Source organism: Chrysemys picta, chromosome 15, assembly GCF_011386835.1.
Source record: "Chrysemys picta bellii isolate R12L10 chromosome 15, ASM1138683v2, whole genome shotgun sequence".
NCBI lineage: Eukaryota > Metazoa > Chordata > Testudines > Emydidae > Chrysemys > Chrysemys picta.
This window is the reverse complement of record NC_088805.1, coordinates 9,446,652-9,460,736: the sequence shown is the minus strand read 5'-3', so window position 1 is coordinate 9,460,736 and position 14,085 is coordinate 9,446,652. Positions and strand designations below refer to the sequence as shown.

General features: G+C 53.6%; 2 protein-coding genes across 5 annotated transcripts in view; one reads left to right on the top strand and one right to left on the bottom strand.

The window, feature by feature from the left end:
- The window catches only part of KSR2 (kinase suppressor of ras 2), a 301,542-nt gene that overhangs the window by 26,770 nt on the left and 260,687 nt on the right, over positions 1-14,085 (top strand). For all 4 annotated transcript variants that reach the window (XR_010592848.1, XM_008171511.3, XM_008171509.3 and 1 more), the window contains exon 2: positions 8,928-9,068. Coding sequence is in view for 3 of the 4 variants with exons in the window: in XM_008171511.3 (XP_008169733.2) it covers positions 8,928-9,068 (141 nt within the window). In the remaining variant the exon portion in view is untranslated. The remainder of the gene's footprint in view (positions 1-8,927; positions 9,069-14,085) is intronic.
- RFC5 (replication factor C subunit 5) overlaps positions 1-14,085 on the bottom strand; it is a 260,531-nt gene that overhangs the window by 54,785 nt on the left and 191,661 nt on the right. The window lies entirely within an intron of this gene.

Here is a 14,085-nt window from a genome sequence, read left to right as displayed (position 1 = left end):
TAAGACACAGCAGGTAAGCGTCCTGCTCTACTCAGCACTGGTGAGGCCTCAGCTGGAGTACTGTCTCCAATTCTGTGCACCCCGATTTAGGAAAGAGGTGGACAAATTGGAGCGAGTCCAGAGGAGAGCCACAAAAATGATCAAAGGTTTAGAAAACCTGACAGTGATGATAATCTTCAAATATGTTCAGGGCTGTTATAAAGAGGCTGGTGAGCCATTGTTCTCAGTGTCCATGAAGATAGGACAAGACGTAATGGGCTTAATCTGCAACCAGGGAGATTTTAGTTAGACGTTAACAAAAACTTTCCAACTTGAAGGGTAGTTAAGCTGGAGCAGGCTTCCAAGGGAGGCTGTGGAATCTCCGGCATTGGAGGTTTTTAACTTCAGGCTGGACAAACACCGGTCAGGGATGGTCTAGGTTACTTGGTCCTGCCTCAGTGCAGGGGGCTGGGCTTGATGACCTCTTGAGGTCTCTTCCAGTCCTACCTTCGTATGACTTTATGATTGTTTTCCAGATAAGAGCAATAATAATAAGAAAAAGGAGTTGTATCCCTACTGGGTGGGCCGGGTAATCAGGGTCTTTTCCTTATTGATCCTTGGGACTATTAAAAGATTTTAATACAAATAACAATGACCCATTTAACTTCTGACGAACCTCCCTCCAAGGTCCAAGTCTGCAGTAACGGTCACGGTGTTCTGACCACGTCCGGGGTGAGGGCACGGCGCTGGAATGGGAGCGTGTGGGAGTTTCAGATCAGAAAACAAGTCTTGGGGCCTTGTGTGGATGTGCTGTTCAGCAGTGGGGGAGTCGCAGTTCAGAGAGTTCTATGTCCCTCTCTAGGCCTCTCCCTGCATAGGGCTAAGCCAGGCACGCCTGGCCCTCTGCATGGCAGATTCAGGCCCTCGCACCTTGTTTTTAATACCAATTCCTGTCCCTCTGAAAGCAGCAGCAGGAAGGTATCTGGTGCTTGGTGCTTGGCCAGCTTGTTCAAACGTTGTTACCAGCTCAGGGAGTTCCCGGGGTAGGCGGTGAAAGTCGGGGTGGGTGCATTTTCTCTTTAGACTATCATAAGCCCCTGTGTTCCTGTAAATCTCCGTGAGTGCTTTTCCTCTTGCATGCCTCAGGAGCCTGACCAAAGTACAGAGAAAAGAAAAACCAAACAAACTGGGACTTAAGCTCCTTGTGGGAGTGTAATGAGCGATATGTCTGTTGGGGAGCCGTGGGGCCAGGGAACAGGACAGAGCTGCTTCCTTCCCACTGCACCACGTGTTGGTGGAAGGAGTCAGTTGTGTTTCACCATCTGTTCTGGATGATGGGTGGGGCTTGTTCCCCTAATAAGAGTGAAAGGCGTCACTTTGCTGAGTTCAGCATTGGAGGACCCTGTGCTTGCCCAGGTGTAACCAGGGCAGCATTGGGCTTGCAGAATCTATATGACTGGGGACTCTCAGAGCCTAGGCTGAGGGGGTTACTTGCTGTAAAAGCGGCGTCTGTTCTTGTAAATGGATCATGCTTTCCTAGAACAGCTGACGGGTGGCGTTGCTGTTCATGGTAAGACCATGGTGAGCAGGGCCTTGGGTGGGCTCTGTGCTCTGGGGAGGATTTCAGCTGTGGGCAAACCTGGTGGCCTCCTTGTTATTTGTGGGTGACATACACCTATCCCTGTTCCCCAATGGGCTCCTTGCAGCCTTGTCCCCCTATGTGGCAGAAACGCATTGCTTCTGCCGCGATCTGCCCGGACAGGGAAGGGCCATGGCTGAAGTGAAACAAGGGCAGCTGAATCGCTGTGCTGAGTGCTTCAGCAACCAGAGTTCAAAAATGATGCAGCAGCCGTTACGCTGTGTGTGTCCAGCTCTTTCTAATGCTCCCGTGAGTGCCAAGGGTTAGCAAAACTACTACGCAGCCCAGCCGTGTGGGGTGAGTGGGGAATGGCCTCAGATGGCCTGGGTTTATCCAGCGCTCTGCTTACACAGGCTGTCAGAGGGGACTCCAGTGCGAGGGGCAGGGGGACAGGAGCAAGTCCTTGTTGTCCAGAACAACTACCCAATTTGCAATGTTTGTCCTCTTACAAAAGTCTTTTTTTTTTCTTTAAAGCACTTCTTATGTAAGAATAAGAAACCTTTTTAAGGGGCATCATTGAGTTAAATATCGTACTTGGGTCAGGATGTCTTTTTACCTGCTCTTACAAGCAACAGCGATGATTTCTAGCACTGCAGGAGATTACAGTCAAAGGCTCTACCTCACTTGTCCTTGAGTGGACTGTGCCCTTCGTGTGTAGTTCGGTTCCCTGGTAGAGGTGTTTGTAAAGTCTCAGAAGGACACTGTCCCTGCTCGGATGGGAACACTGAGTGCGACTGTTGGTGGGGCACTCACACCTGGAGGCCCCAGTTGAGATCCGAATCCCATGGTGGAAAGTACAGCACCTAACACCATGGGATTCAGATCTTGACTGGGGCCTCCAGGTGCTAATGCAGCACCAACCATGTGTTGAGTGTTCCTCTGAGTGGTGTTTTGGGTCTCTCCCAGAACACCCAGGGGGAGTGAATTTTTATAAAAGATTGTAACCCCATAAAGCTTGGCAGGGGGAGATGCGGGGACGGATGACATACCGGACACTACCGCTAATTTTAACCAAAACGGACTAGAGTTGGAGTGGAGGTGTGTGGAAAGAGGAAAAAGGCCTTGTGAAGAGAACTCCAACCTCTTCCCTCCCCCCTCCCCATTTTTCAAACACTGCTGATTTTAAAAGGGCTCTAAAGTCAGAAGGGGGGCGGGAAGCGGGCCCCTCTAGCATTCAGCGCCCTTGTATGTCTGAGCTCAACTACAGGGCCCTTTAGGGAATGGGACAAGACACTTCTTTTGCATAGTTTCTGTCCTTGTTTTGGGGTATCAGTTGTCTGTAATTGAGCTGTGTAGGGGTCAGGCGAGTAGGTGCCATAGAAATCAATAAAACAAACAGCAGCGCACACGGCTCGTGTGCTGGCTTCTGCTGCTTTGGGAGCAGGTGGCAGCCTGGTGGAAATAAAGGAAGAGTCTGGCAACACCAGCCTTGCTTTCAAATAAAGTTACAAATCCCCTGGCTGAGTTTTCACCCACCTAGGGCCCAAGCCTGCAGCCAGTTCCCCCAGTGAGTCAGTGGGAGTAGTCAGACTACTTCTTGATTGGCTTAGCTTTCAACCAAAGAGCCCATCCAAGAGACCCGGTGCCCTAACACACCATTAGCAGCACAGTAACCCCCCAGCAGTATTACAGTGACTATTTTAATGGGAACGCCTTTCCTTTCCAGCTGCCCTTCGGGGAAGCGCCCTCAGCCCTCTCCAGCCACGTTTGCAGAGTGCCCAAAGGTCACCAAGACAGGCTGAGAATGGGGCCAGGAGCGTCCTCTGTTCTATATCGAGGGGGGAATGTAGCTCAGGGGCCCCTGCCGGCCAGAGCTGTGGCAGTATGACCTGGGGAGAGAGGCCATCCCTCAGGTAGGCTGATCCCAGGCCTGGGAGGAGCGTGGGTTTGAGCACTCAGTCCGTTGGTGCCCGTTTCCACAACAATCGGAGCAGAACGGCTGCTGGCAGCCAGAAGCTGAAAACCTCACGTCCGTTTCAGAGGCGCTCTGCCCGTGCGATGGTCTGACCCTGCTCCCATTGACTCAACGGCAAATCTGCCTTTGACTTGGGTAGTAGCAAAATGGAGGCCTACGTTTGTGAAGACCAACTGCAGGGTGGAGGGCCCAGTTCTTAAATGCTGACGACTACAGACAGGCCAAGGCACTTGACCCTCCCAAGGATTAAGAAGCGCCTGTCTGGGCTGAGATCAAGCAGGGGGAAAGGTCAGCCTGGGCAGGTAGGTTTTAGAAGTACCTTTAAGAGCGCGTCTTCTACCTCCCCGATGCCTGTTGTGTCACTGGTGGGATGCTGGTAATAGACCTCGCTTCCTTGTGACTTGTTACAAATGCTCTTCCGGGGCTTAGAACTTGAGAGTGGTGAGACGAGCCCAACACCTCTTCCTGAAGGGGACACTGTCAGGTCAAAAAGCCTGGGCCTGATTCCTGCTTTGTACTGCCGAGTCGTTTCCACCTGTGCATGGTGGGTTCGGCCTCCCAGATTGGCATTTCCTGCTCGCTTTGCACGGGGGTGAGGACCGCACAAGGTACCAGGGCAAGGAGAATGGGGCCTCACGTTCTTAACAAGCAGATACCCTTCAGGCGATCTATTCAGCACCTTCTGATTATTACAGCAAAGGAACTTGAAACTCCAACTCTCTTTTTCACCATCGATGCTGCTTGTTTCCCTTTTGCCCGGAGTGCTGAACGAGGCAAGTCAGTTTCACTCTTGTGCAGAGCTTCCCAACCCTAGGGATCACTGGGATCTTTGCGGAAGAGATCCCCTCTCCCTGATCTGTGCACGCAGAAGCTATCAATGGGTGACTCCACTAGCGCCCCCCCACCCCCATCCCAGGCTGGAGTCAATGCTGCTTCATGCGTGGATTGTCTACAGGCTGAGGTGGGAACAGTTCTGCTGTAGAATCTCCTGCTCTTGGTCTTGCTCCTCCCTGTATGCCAGGAAAGGGGCATCTCTAGAGTGCACTCCCCTGTGTCCCTGCAAGAAGAGCGCTGCCTGCGGGAGAGCCCTTCGGAGGGTGCACATGGAGGGGATGCTTTGGCCCAGTGTCTCTACTGAAGCCTGAAGCAGAGTCATGAGGCTCCACCTGGCTAGGTGAGGACCAGGGCTGGCGCAACCCATTAGGCGACCTAGGCAGTCGCCTAGGGCGCTAACATTTGGGGGGTGGCGGCCGCGGCGGCTGGATCTTCAACCGCCCTGGTCGTCATCGGCATTTCGGAGGCAGGACCTTCCGCCACCTCTGTCGGGGGCAGGACCTTCCGCCGCCTAGGGCGGCAAAAAAGCTGGCGGTGCTCCTGGTGAGGACCCCTGCCCAGGCCCGTTGCCATGGAGAATCAGTTGTTCTAGGGATGCTAGGAGGGGATGCGGATGTATGGTTCCCCTTTGCTGGCCAGCAAGGGAGACCAGAGACCTGGAGACAGCTTTGTGGTTGGGGCGGCGAGTGAGGCAGCCCCTGACTCCCAAGCTGGATTCTCCTTGTGGGTAAATCCACTAACTTCAATAGCATGACTGCAGATGTATAGGCTGGGGTGTAACAACAGGATCTGGGTTCCTGCTCGGCAGCCCATCCTGTCCGAGGAGTGAGCAAATCACTTCCCAGCAGAAGCCTGGAAAACATCCCTTTAACAACTTGCTAGGAGAGTGCTGCACCTGTTGTGTCTCCTTTGCAGCCTCTACTCCTGCTCTCAATATCTTTTAATCCCCCCCTGTACCAAAACCCACAGTGTACGTGTGAGCGAGGTCACGTTTTCCTAGTGTTTACATTGCTCCATCCACGTGAACTGGAATGAAGTTCTACCTGTGTGAGTGGAGAGATCGGCCCATAGGACACACACTGTTGCTGCAGTACTAATGGCTATATTTATTACTGAGGCAGCAAAAAGAAAACCCCTAAACTAGACTTGACAAAAGAAATGAGCAAAGCACATTGAGTGATGCATTATGGTTTCTGAATTGTGTTCTTTTAGTTGATGGCTTGCAAAATGGTAGGCTTTCTGCTGTGTGTGTGTGTGTGTGTGTACGTACACCCAGGAGTGTGCTAGGTATTATGAATAAAAGACACAGTCAGCGTCTCAGAACTAACCGTGTCAGGCCCTGAGTCTCCATCGCGATCCGCTAAAGCAGGCCCCTGTGGCAGTGCAGTGACATGTTGACTAATGGGACTTGGTGAGGATTTGTGCTTGTAAATCCTGGGGCACAATGGGGACCACAGAGAGATGACAAGATAAGACAAACCAGAGGGAGGTGGTAGGGGAACAGGGCCAAGTATTACTAATCTAGCCCCTGGGTTAGCTGAGTGGCATTGCACATAGCTTGGGGGTGGGGTTGTTGGGTTTACTCGGGGTGTTTTTTCTAATCCTTGCCAATTGCCTTTTTAAAAAAATCCCTAAAACTTGAAGGTGCTATTTTGATCTCCGCTCTCTTAACCTCTGCCCATCTGTTAACTCCTCTTTCCACGCAAGGCCAGCTCCAGGCACCAGCCTGGCAAGCAGGTGCTTGGGGCGGCCACTCCGGAGACGGGCGGCACGTCCAGGTATTCGGCGGCAATTCGGCGGACGGTCCCTCACTCCCACTCGGAGCGAAGGACCTCCCGCCGAATTGCCGCCGCAGATCTTGATCGCGGCTTTTTTTTTTTTTTTTTTTTTGGCTGCTTGGGGCGGCCAAAACCCTGGAGCCGGCCCTGTTTCCACGGTCCAGTTGTGCAATCTTTACTGAAGCTGCACTGTAAGGGCGGCCAGTCAAGCTCTGAAGTCAAAGGGGGCTCTGCCAGTGACTTCACTGGGAGCAGGCTGGCGCTCACGATTTTTAGCAATGTCCCGGGTGTTACCCTGGTACTGTTTGTAGCGCTGTACGTCACATTAATAATAATGCATCTAGCCGGGGATGCTGTGGAAATGGGAAACTTTCAGCCAGGCATGTACGGTAGCCTAGTGCCACCTAGCGTTCCACAAACGGGGAACAGACTCACCAAGCTGAACGCAAGGAAAGGGAATTGCAGAGGGTTTCTTTCTGCGATAGTGTCTCAAACTCCTTGCCAGATGGTGTTGTGAAGGCCAATACTATAACGGGGTTCAAAAGGGAGCTAGATAGATTCATGGAAGATAGGTCCATCAATGGCTATTAGCCAGGATGGGCAGGAATGGTGTTCCTAGCCTCTGTTTACCAGAAGCTGGGAATGAGCGACACTTGATGATAACCTGTTCTGTTCATTCCCTTTGGGGCACCAGCCATTGGCCACTGTCAGAGGACAGGATACTGGGCTTGATGGACCTTTGGTCTGACCCAATAGGGCCGTTCTTATGTTCTTATGTAAATGAACCATACTATAATCTCTATTTCAGTCTAACGCGGCCAGGTACTTAGCGTCGTTCCAGTTCAGAATCGGAAAGTCTTTTGTTTTCTAACTGCAGTTGTCAGGGATGGCTGCGGAATGATTTGTGCAAAATGTGACATGGAAGGCCCTAGCTCTAAATGTGTGTGTGTCCAGTGAGGAGAAATGTAGGTCTGTTTGTGCACCGAGCACCAGAAGCCCAAATGGCTACCCCAGTCCCCTGCAAACTGAAATGTTGGAATGATACCTGGTGGCAGACAAGTGTTACGCTAAGGGAGTGTCATTATCCCATTTTCCTGAGGCAGAATGTTCCTGGGCTGAGGTCACGCAGCACGGCCGTGGCAGAGACAGCAGTAGAGTCCAGGGATCCCGGCTGCCAGCCTCTTGTTCTGCGCAAGAGGCCCTGCATCAGATGGCTGGGGCTGGAGGTGGAATAGCTCCTCGGGGCAGGGAACACGTTCTTTGATTTGCACCAGGAGGCACGTGGCCAGCTGCTAACAAGAATAGTAATGAAGGGCCTTGAGCCTGCCAGGCGCTGAGTGCTGTGGCCTGGCCCAGCAGTGCATGGAAGGGAAACGTAGAAAATTTGGCAGGAGTCACGTTGATTTCTGTGGGAGTGCTCAGCATCACCCAGTAAAGGAAGGGAGCAGCGATGTCTCCACTCCAGGGCTTTCTCCAGGAAGGAAGGAGCTTCCCATGGCACGTGGCACTCAGGTCCCAATTGAAAACTGAGTGTCCCGATGCCAGCCTAGTCTCTGGCTGCAGCAGCTCCACTCGTCTCTCTGCAGGTGCTGTCAACACCAATGCGGAGGGTGGGCTGAATTCTAACCTTGGATGCTTGTGGCACCCACTGAAGTTCATTTAACCCTCTGTGGTCTGCACATGTGGGTGATGAAATGCATCAGTGCTGCCTTTGCGCTGTAGGCTTGTCCAGTCTCCTGTGCCCTGGCAGAGGGAGAGTTGAGCTGTTCGCTGCCCTGAGGACTGTGCAGGGATGGCGTATGAAAGCTGCCACTGGGAGTGGGCAGCTGTAAACTGACATGGCTTGCTGTCCTCGCCTCTTTCCTGCCTACTCGTGCTGAGGCTGCAGACTGGGCTCTCTCCACCAGACAGAATTCACAATCCTTAGCGTCCGCGTTTCTCACGTCATCCCTTTCAGTGTTGCTCTATGAACTGGGACTGGGGCAGGTTGCTCCCTCAGATCCTTAGATGAGCTTCTGCAGAGCTATTAAAAGAGGGAGTGGGGTGTTTGGATCCCTGACTTTCCAGTGGACAGGCCTGGGCTCCCGTCCTACAAACTCTGATGCACACAAGAGTTACCCACAGGCATCAGCGTTTGCTGGATGCAGAGGTCTTTCCAAGAACAGTAGTACAGAGCTGGTATTTCTGGAACAGAGCGCTCAGCAAGGGGTGGATCTTCCTCTCCTGCTAACTCTTCTTGGGACCAGGAAGATCCAGGCATAGGAACGATATTGGAAACTGGGCATGAGTAGTTTAGGAGCTGACTCTAGCTGGTGTTGAACAGCACTTTGCTCTATGGACAGTGCCCCTGACTTCAGTGGGGCCACACGCGGAGTAAGATGCTAGTCGGTTGGGGTGACTGTGGGGGTTGCAGTGCGTCTGGCAGTTAAGGACTCTGACCTCTCCAGCAACATGTGCCATTCTCGGCCGTGCTCGGGTTTTGTTCCCGCAGAGCTGTGGGGCTGGCACGTGCTCTGGATGGGTTTGTGCCTGTAAAGATTCAAATCTCAGGAAATATATGCAAATTAGCAATCCCTGGGGAGGTTGGCTGGCAGGTGTGGGATGCAGTGTTGAAACTCTTCAGCGTTAAGTGAGTGGTTGCCCTTTGTCTGCAAAGATGGGGGATGTGGTAGCTTTGGGGAAAAGGGCAGAGTGTGTGTGTGTGTGTGTGTGTGTGTGTGTGTGTGTGTGTGTGTTTGCTGTGTGCCGGCTGCCTCGAAACGCCTTTCCCCTTCTCTTCCAGAGCAAGCTGGTCAAGTACTTCAGCCGCCAGCTCTCGTGCAAGAGGAAGGTGGCCCTGCAGGAGCGCAGTGCCAAGCTGGAGGGCTTCCCTCAGCTCCTGCACTGGTTCCGCATCGTGGACATCCGCAAGGAGGTCATGGAGGTAAGGAGCCTGCATGCCCCCCTCCGCCTGGAGCTCCTGCCTCTTGCCTCTCCCTGCAAGCTCCACCCAGTTCCCTCCCTCCGCCTCCTCATTGGTGCCTCTGCGCCTTCTTTCCTGAGGCACCCCGTTCCCCCCCCAATTCCCTGTGTGCCTCCCCTCCTGCAATCCCTCCTTACAGCCTGCTGTCCTGCCCTCGCCTCCACACTCAGAGCAGGGTCTCCGGCTTCTTACGTGTCCCAAGTGCTGAGCCCAGGGGTGGAGAGGCCACAGTGAGTCCGTACCGTGCACTCAACTCACAGCGTGGTCTAAAGGGCGTTGTACCTCAGGGGACAGCCTCTGCTCCCGCTGGCCACTTCCCAGGCGCACGAGTAGCTCCTCTCATGCCGCCTCTTAGAATTTGCCGCCCCAAGCATGAGCTTGCTCGGCTGGTGCCTGGAGCCGGCCCTGAGTGGGACACGTGGGTCGAGTTCTCTGAGGGGCCTGTCTGCACTGGGGCTGCACCTGTGCTCGCTCTGATTGAGCTAGCGTGCTGAAAATCGTGTAGCCGGGGCAGCACGAGTGGTGGGCTGGGCTAGACAGCCAGGACGATCCCCTCCGAGCCCATATGTATGTACTCAGGGCAGCTAGCCCTTCCCATGCTGGTGCTGCTGTGAATACCCTTCTCTTTTCAAAAAGAACAGGAGTCCTTGTGGCACCTTAGAGACTAACCCATTTATTTGAGCATAAGCTTTCGTGGGCTACAGCCCACTTCATCGGATGCATAGAATGGAACATACAATGAGAAGATATTTATTCATACAGAGAACATGAAAAGGTGGAAGTTGCCGTACCAACTCTGAGAGGCTAATTAATTGAGATGAGCTATTATCAGCAGGAGAAAAACAAGTTTTGTAGTGATCATCAAGATGGCCCATTTCAGACAGTTGACAAGAAGGTGTGAGGATACTGTACTTAACATGGGGAAATAGGTTCAATTTTTGTAATGACCCAGCCACTCTCCCAGTCTCTATTCAAGCCAAAGTTAATGGTATCTAGTTTGCATATTAATTCAAGCTCCGCAGTTTCTCGTTGGAGTCTGTTTTCTGTGCATTCTATGCATCCGATGAAGTGGGTTTTAGCCCACGAAAGCTTATGCTCAAATAAATGTGTTAGTCTCTAAGGTGCCACAAGGACTCCTGTTCTTTTTGCGGATACAGACTAACACGGCTCCTACTCTGAAACCTTCTCTTCTTAGCACGTTAGCTCGAGCAGAGATAGCTGTCGCCTCCAGCTGGAATTCCCACCTTCCAGCTCCAGGGCAGACATGCCGTGCTTTGGAAAACGTTACCGAGAAGCAGTTAGGAAACATCTCGGCTCGGGGAAAGCACAGCCTGAGATCCCAGCAGGGCTAGTGCTGGGCATCATCTCCCCGAGGTTGCCAGACGAAGTAGTTTCCTGGAGTTTAAGGCCAGAGGGGACCATCATGATTGTTTTGTGCGGCCTCCTACCTAACACAAGTCCGAGAATGTCAGCCGGTCGTTCCTCCACTGAGCTCCGTGACTTGGGGTTGAACTATATAGCGTATGTTTTAGAAATATTTGAGAAGTTTCCTGTGTGTGGATCTTTCAATGAGACCTTAAAAACCAAGGTCCTGTCTTGTCTGTATGGAATTAAATACCTTAGGGTTTTGCTAAGGGTGGGATTTTGTCCCCGTTCCCTTTTCCAAAATATCCCCTTCCTTTGCTTCCCCTGCTGTTGTGCGGTGTTTGAGGTGCCTCCAAACTGCGTGGATTGAAGCAGAGGTCCTGTAGAAATATGTGATTGGGTAATTATAGACTGTATCCTTAATGCATTTGCACAAGAGGGCAGAGGGAAGGTTCTGTATAGAATTATCTCTTCCCCCCACTTTAAAACATGCTGCCTCTGTGGGTCTTTGCACTGATTTTTAATGTAAGGTGCCTATCCAGAGGGCTGGGTGGCTCAGCTGACTGGTGATGGGGCAGGGAACGTTCCATCGTGGTCATTGGCTCGTATCTGGCCCAGTTTGATAGTGACTGAATGTCGCTGGGTGTGAAGCGGGCTGGTGGTCTGGGTATAGTTCTTGGTGGGGAGGTGGCCAGATTACAGAAGTCAGCACTACGCCTCGCCCATTGCCTGGCAGAGAGAGAACACACCCTGTGCATTTCAGTAACACCTTCTAGGCAAGCATTATGGTTTGTGACTTCCTTTGAAGCAGGCGGCCTCGTCATACACGAGGGAAACCGAGGCACAGGTGGTCTGAGTGGCTTGTCCACAGTCACAGAACAAGGTAGTGGCACAGCTGGGAGCGGAAACCAGGTCTCCTCACTCCTCATCCTCTGCGCTAACCACTAGGCTGTCTTTCCTGGGGACATGCAAACTGCTCAAGCACAACAGCTGGCGGAGCGCGTGTGCCCTTCCACTGAACTGGCCCCCAAACTTCTCTGCTTCAGGTTATCCCCTAGGACCTCTGGGCTTTGATCACTTGTCTTCTGCCTACCCAGCCCCATAGCTCCCTCTCCTTCTGGCTGGCTACTTGCTAGGTGAGGGCAGAGGTCATGCTACTGCTACCCTGGGCCCTGCAGCTGCTTCTCTTCCAGGCTTCCCACACTAGGGGCTCCTGAAGCCCCAGGGCCGGTCACACCTTTTGAATGCAGCAGCCCCAGCAAAGTGGGAAGCCCCAGGGAAAGAGGTGGTGTAACCACAGCAGCCAAAGGGCCGTGCAGTTGTGTCCGCTGCTGCCTCCAGAGCGGAGCCAAGGCTTCTGGTTCCTGAGTGCATGATCCTGTGAGGCGTTGAAGCCCCTTGCAGAAGGCGCTGAGCCCCGCTAGAATCCGAGGACTGTCCCTGATTCCCTCACCCTCCGAGTGCCTGTCTCTAACGGTGCGTCTCTGGTGAGGCTGTAGGAAACCAGCAGAGGTGGAAATGTCCCGAGTCCCTGTAACATTTAATGCTTAGAGGGCACCTTTCATGCAGAAGGCTTGCCAAAGCGCTTCACAAACCACCATATATATGTAAAGAACCAGTGAGATGCAGCCTGCTCTGGGGTGGAGCCACCGTGCTGTGCAACACTGGGGAGAGGAGAGATTTTAGCCAAGGAGCCTGAGGCAAAGCCTTACCTTGGGAGACATGCTAAGTGTGCTTTCGTGTTCTCCGGCAGCAGACAGGACCTTGACCTTTAAGGCCTCATTGAAAAGATCAAGGCTCAGCAAACAGCCCGGAATTCATTATTTGGAAGGGTTGAACCAGCTCCGCTAGTATTTGAACCTGTGACTCCAGGGAGTCAAAGTATTGAAAATTCAATACCTCAGCCACGAATCCCATCCACACAGGGAACCACCTTCTCTGGGCTGGCCTGTCCCTGTTCACGGACCCCAGGATTTCAATGCAGCCGAACCACTGGCTGAAGATAACAGGATCCTTTTTACAATTAGGTTTAAACACCTATTTTTGTAACCCCTAAATGGGGTGTAACCCCCGTTTGCCAAGGCTGGATTTTCATCATGCCTTTTATCTGGGTATTTAGAATTCAACTCTATTCTCCTCTTTTGTTTGTCCGGTGCTGCATTGGCTTCCATGGGGCCACTGTTAGCTCTGAGTCCCCTGCTCTGCCTGGCTCCCCTAGTGCAGTCCACTGTGGGTTTTCTGCATTACTGCCTTCATGCGGTGATGTGGCCACACCACCCCATCAGCCCTGCCTTGCCCACATACAGCACCTGCCCCTTCCTGTCCTGGCACCGTCATGGGCACCCAGGGCCTGATTTTCAGCGATCCGGAGTGCCCCTAACTCTCGGACGGTCAGTGGGAGCTGTGGGTTCTGAGCCCCTCTGAAAGTCAGGCCTCTGGCAACCTGGACGGTGTCATGGGGTGACTCAGGCCGTCTAAGGGTGTGTCTGCACTGCAGCTGGCAGGGAGCGTTCCAGCCTGGGCAGACAGGCTGGGGCTAGTGGGGCTCGAGCTGGTGTGATAAAATTAGCAGTGTGGATGTTGCGGCTTCCCGCCCACCTGAGCCCTGGGGTGGGAGCAGCAATGTCCCACCTGCAGTGTAGGTGCCTGTGGGGAACGGGCGAAGGGAATTGTCATTGGTGACTGATGAACACCTGGAGAGCTTGATGGACATGATCTGCACCACCTGGGGAGAGAGTGGTCAGGTGGAAGAGGGAGTTTAGGAAAGGGAACAGAAGCCAGGCAGGGGAAGAAGGCCTGGGGTGAGGAAGTGCTGGAACCCGTCTAGGGATTGGGTTGGAGCAGACCCAGCGTGCAGGGGACCGGATCAACACCCGCTGTAGCCTTGGAAAAGGGCCAGGGCTCAAGGGAAGCTGATGCGAGTCAGGGGCTGGAAGCAAGCGCAGCAAACAGTGTCCAGGGGAGCGGTTGGTGCGCCTGAGGAAGGGAGGGAGAGGCCAGGTGAGGAGGAGGTGAGAGACCCCGAGCCCAGCAGTGGAGGGAGAGGTCGTTAAGTTGTGGACTTTGCTTGGTGGATGAGGCTGGGATGGGAGGGAAGCCCCAAAGGGGCAGCAGACCGGCTGGGCTTTCTTATGTTGGCTGGAACGTGGGGGAAGGATGCTGTGACACTGGAAGGGTGACGCTGCTCCAGAAAGAGCTGGACGCTAGGGGAGCCTGGCTGGAGGGCCAGGTCCCAATCGCGGGAGCCTGTCATGAAACCCACAAGAGCTGGCAGCCTGCCACAGACCAGCTTAGAAGTCCCTTCTACATGTGCCAGCGCTGAGTCTAGTGGGACACTGTAGCGGGGCGGCCTGGCTCCCAGGCGCCCCAGGAAGGGACGAGCCAGAACAGCCGCCAGAGTGGGCGGAGCCACCGCGGCCTGTCCCCGCCCCCCGGAAGTCAAGGGGCGGGACAGGAAGTATAAAGGCCAGGCTACAGCGCTCAGTAGCTGGCCGGCAGCTGGAGAGGACAGACGCTGGTGCCTGAGCTCCCGTGGGCCTGAGCCTGCCGAGAGCCCGGTACCCTGAGGAGGACTGGCCGAGCCTGCCGAGAGCCCGGTATCCTGAGGAGCGGT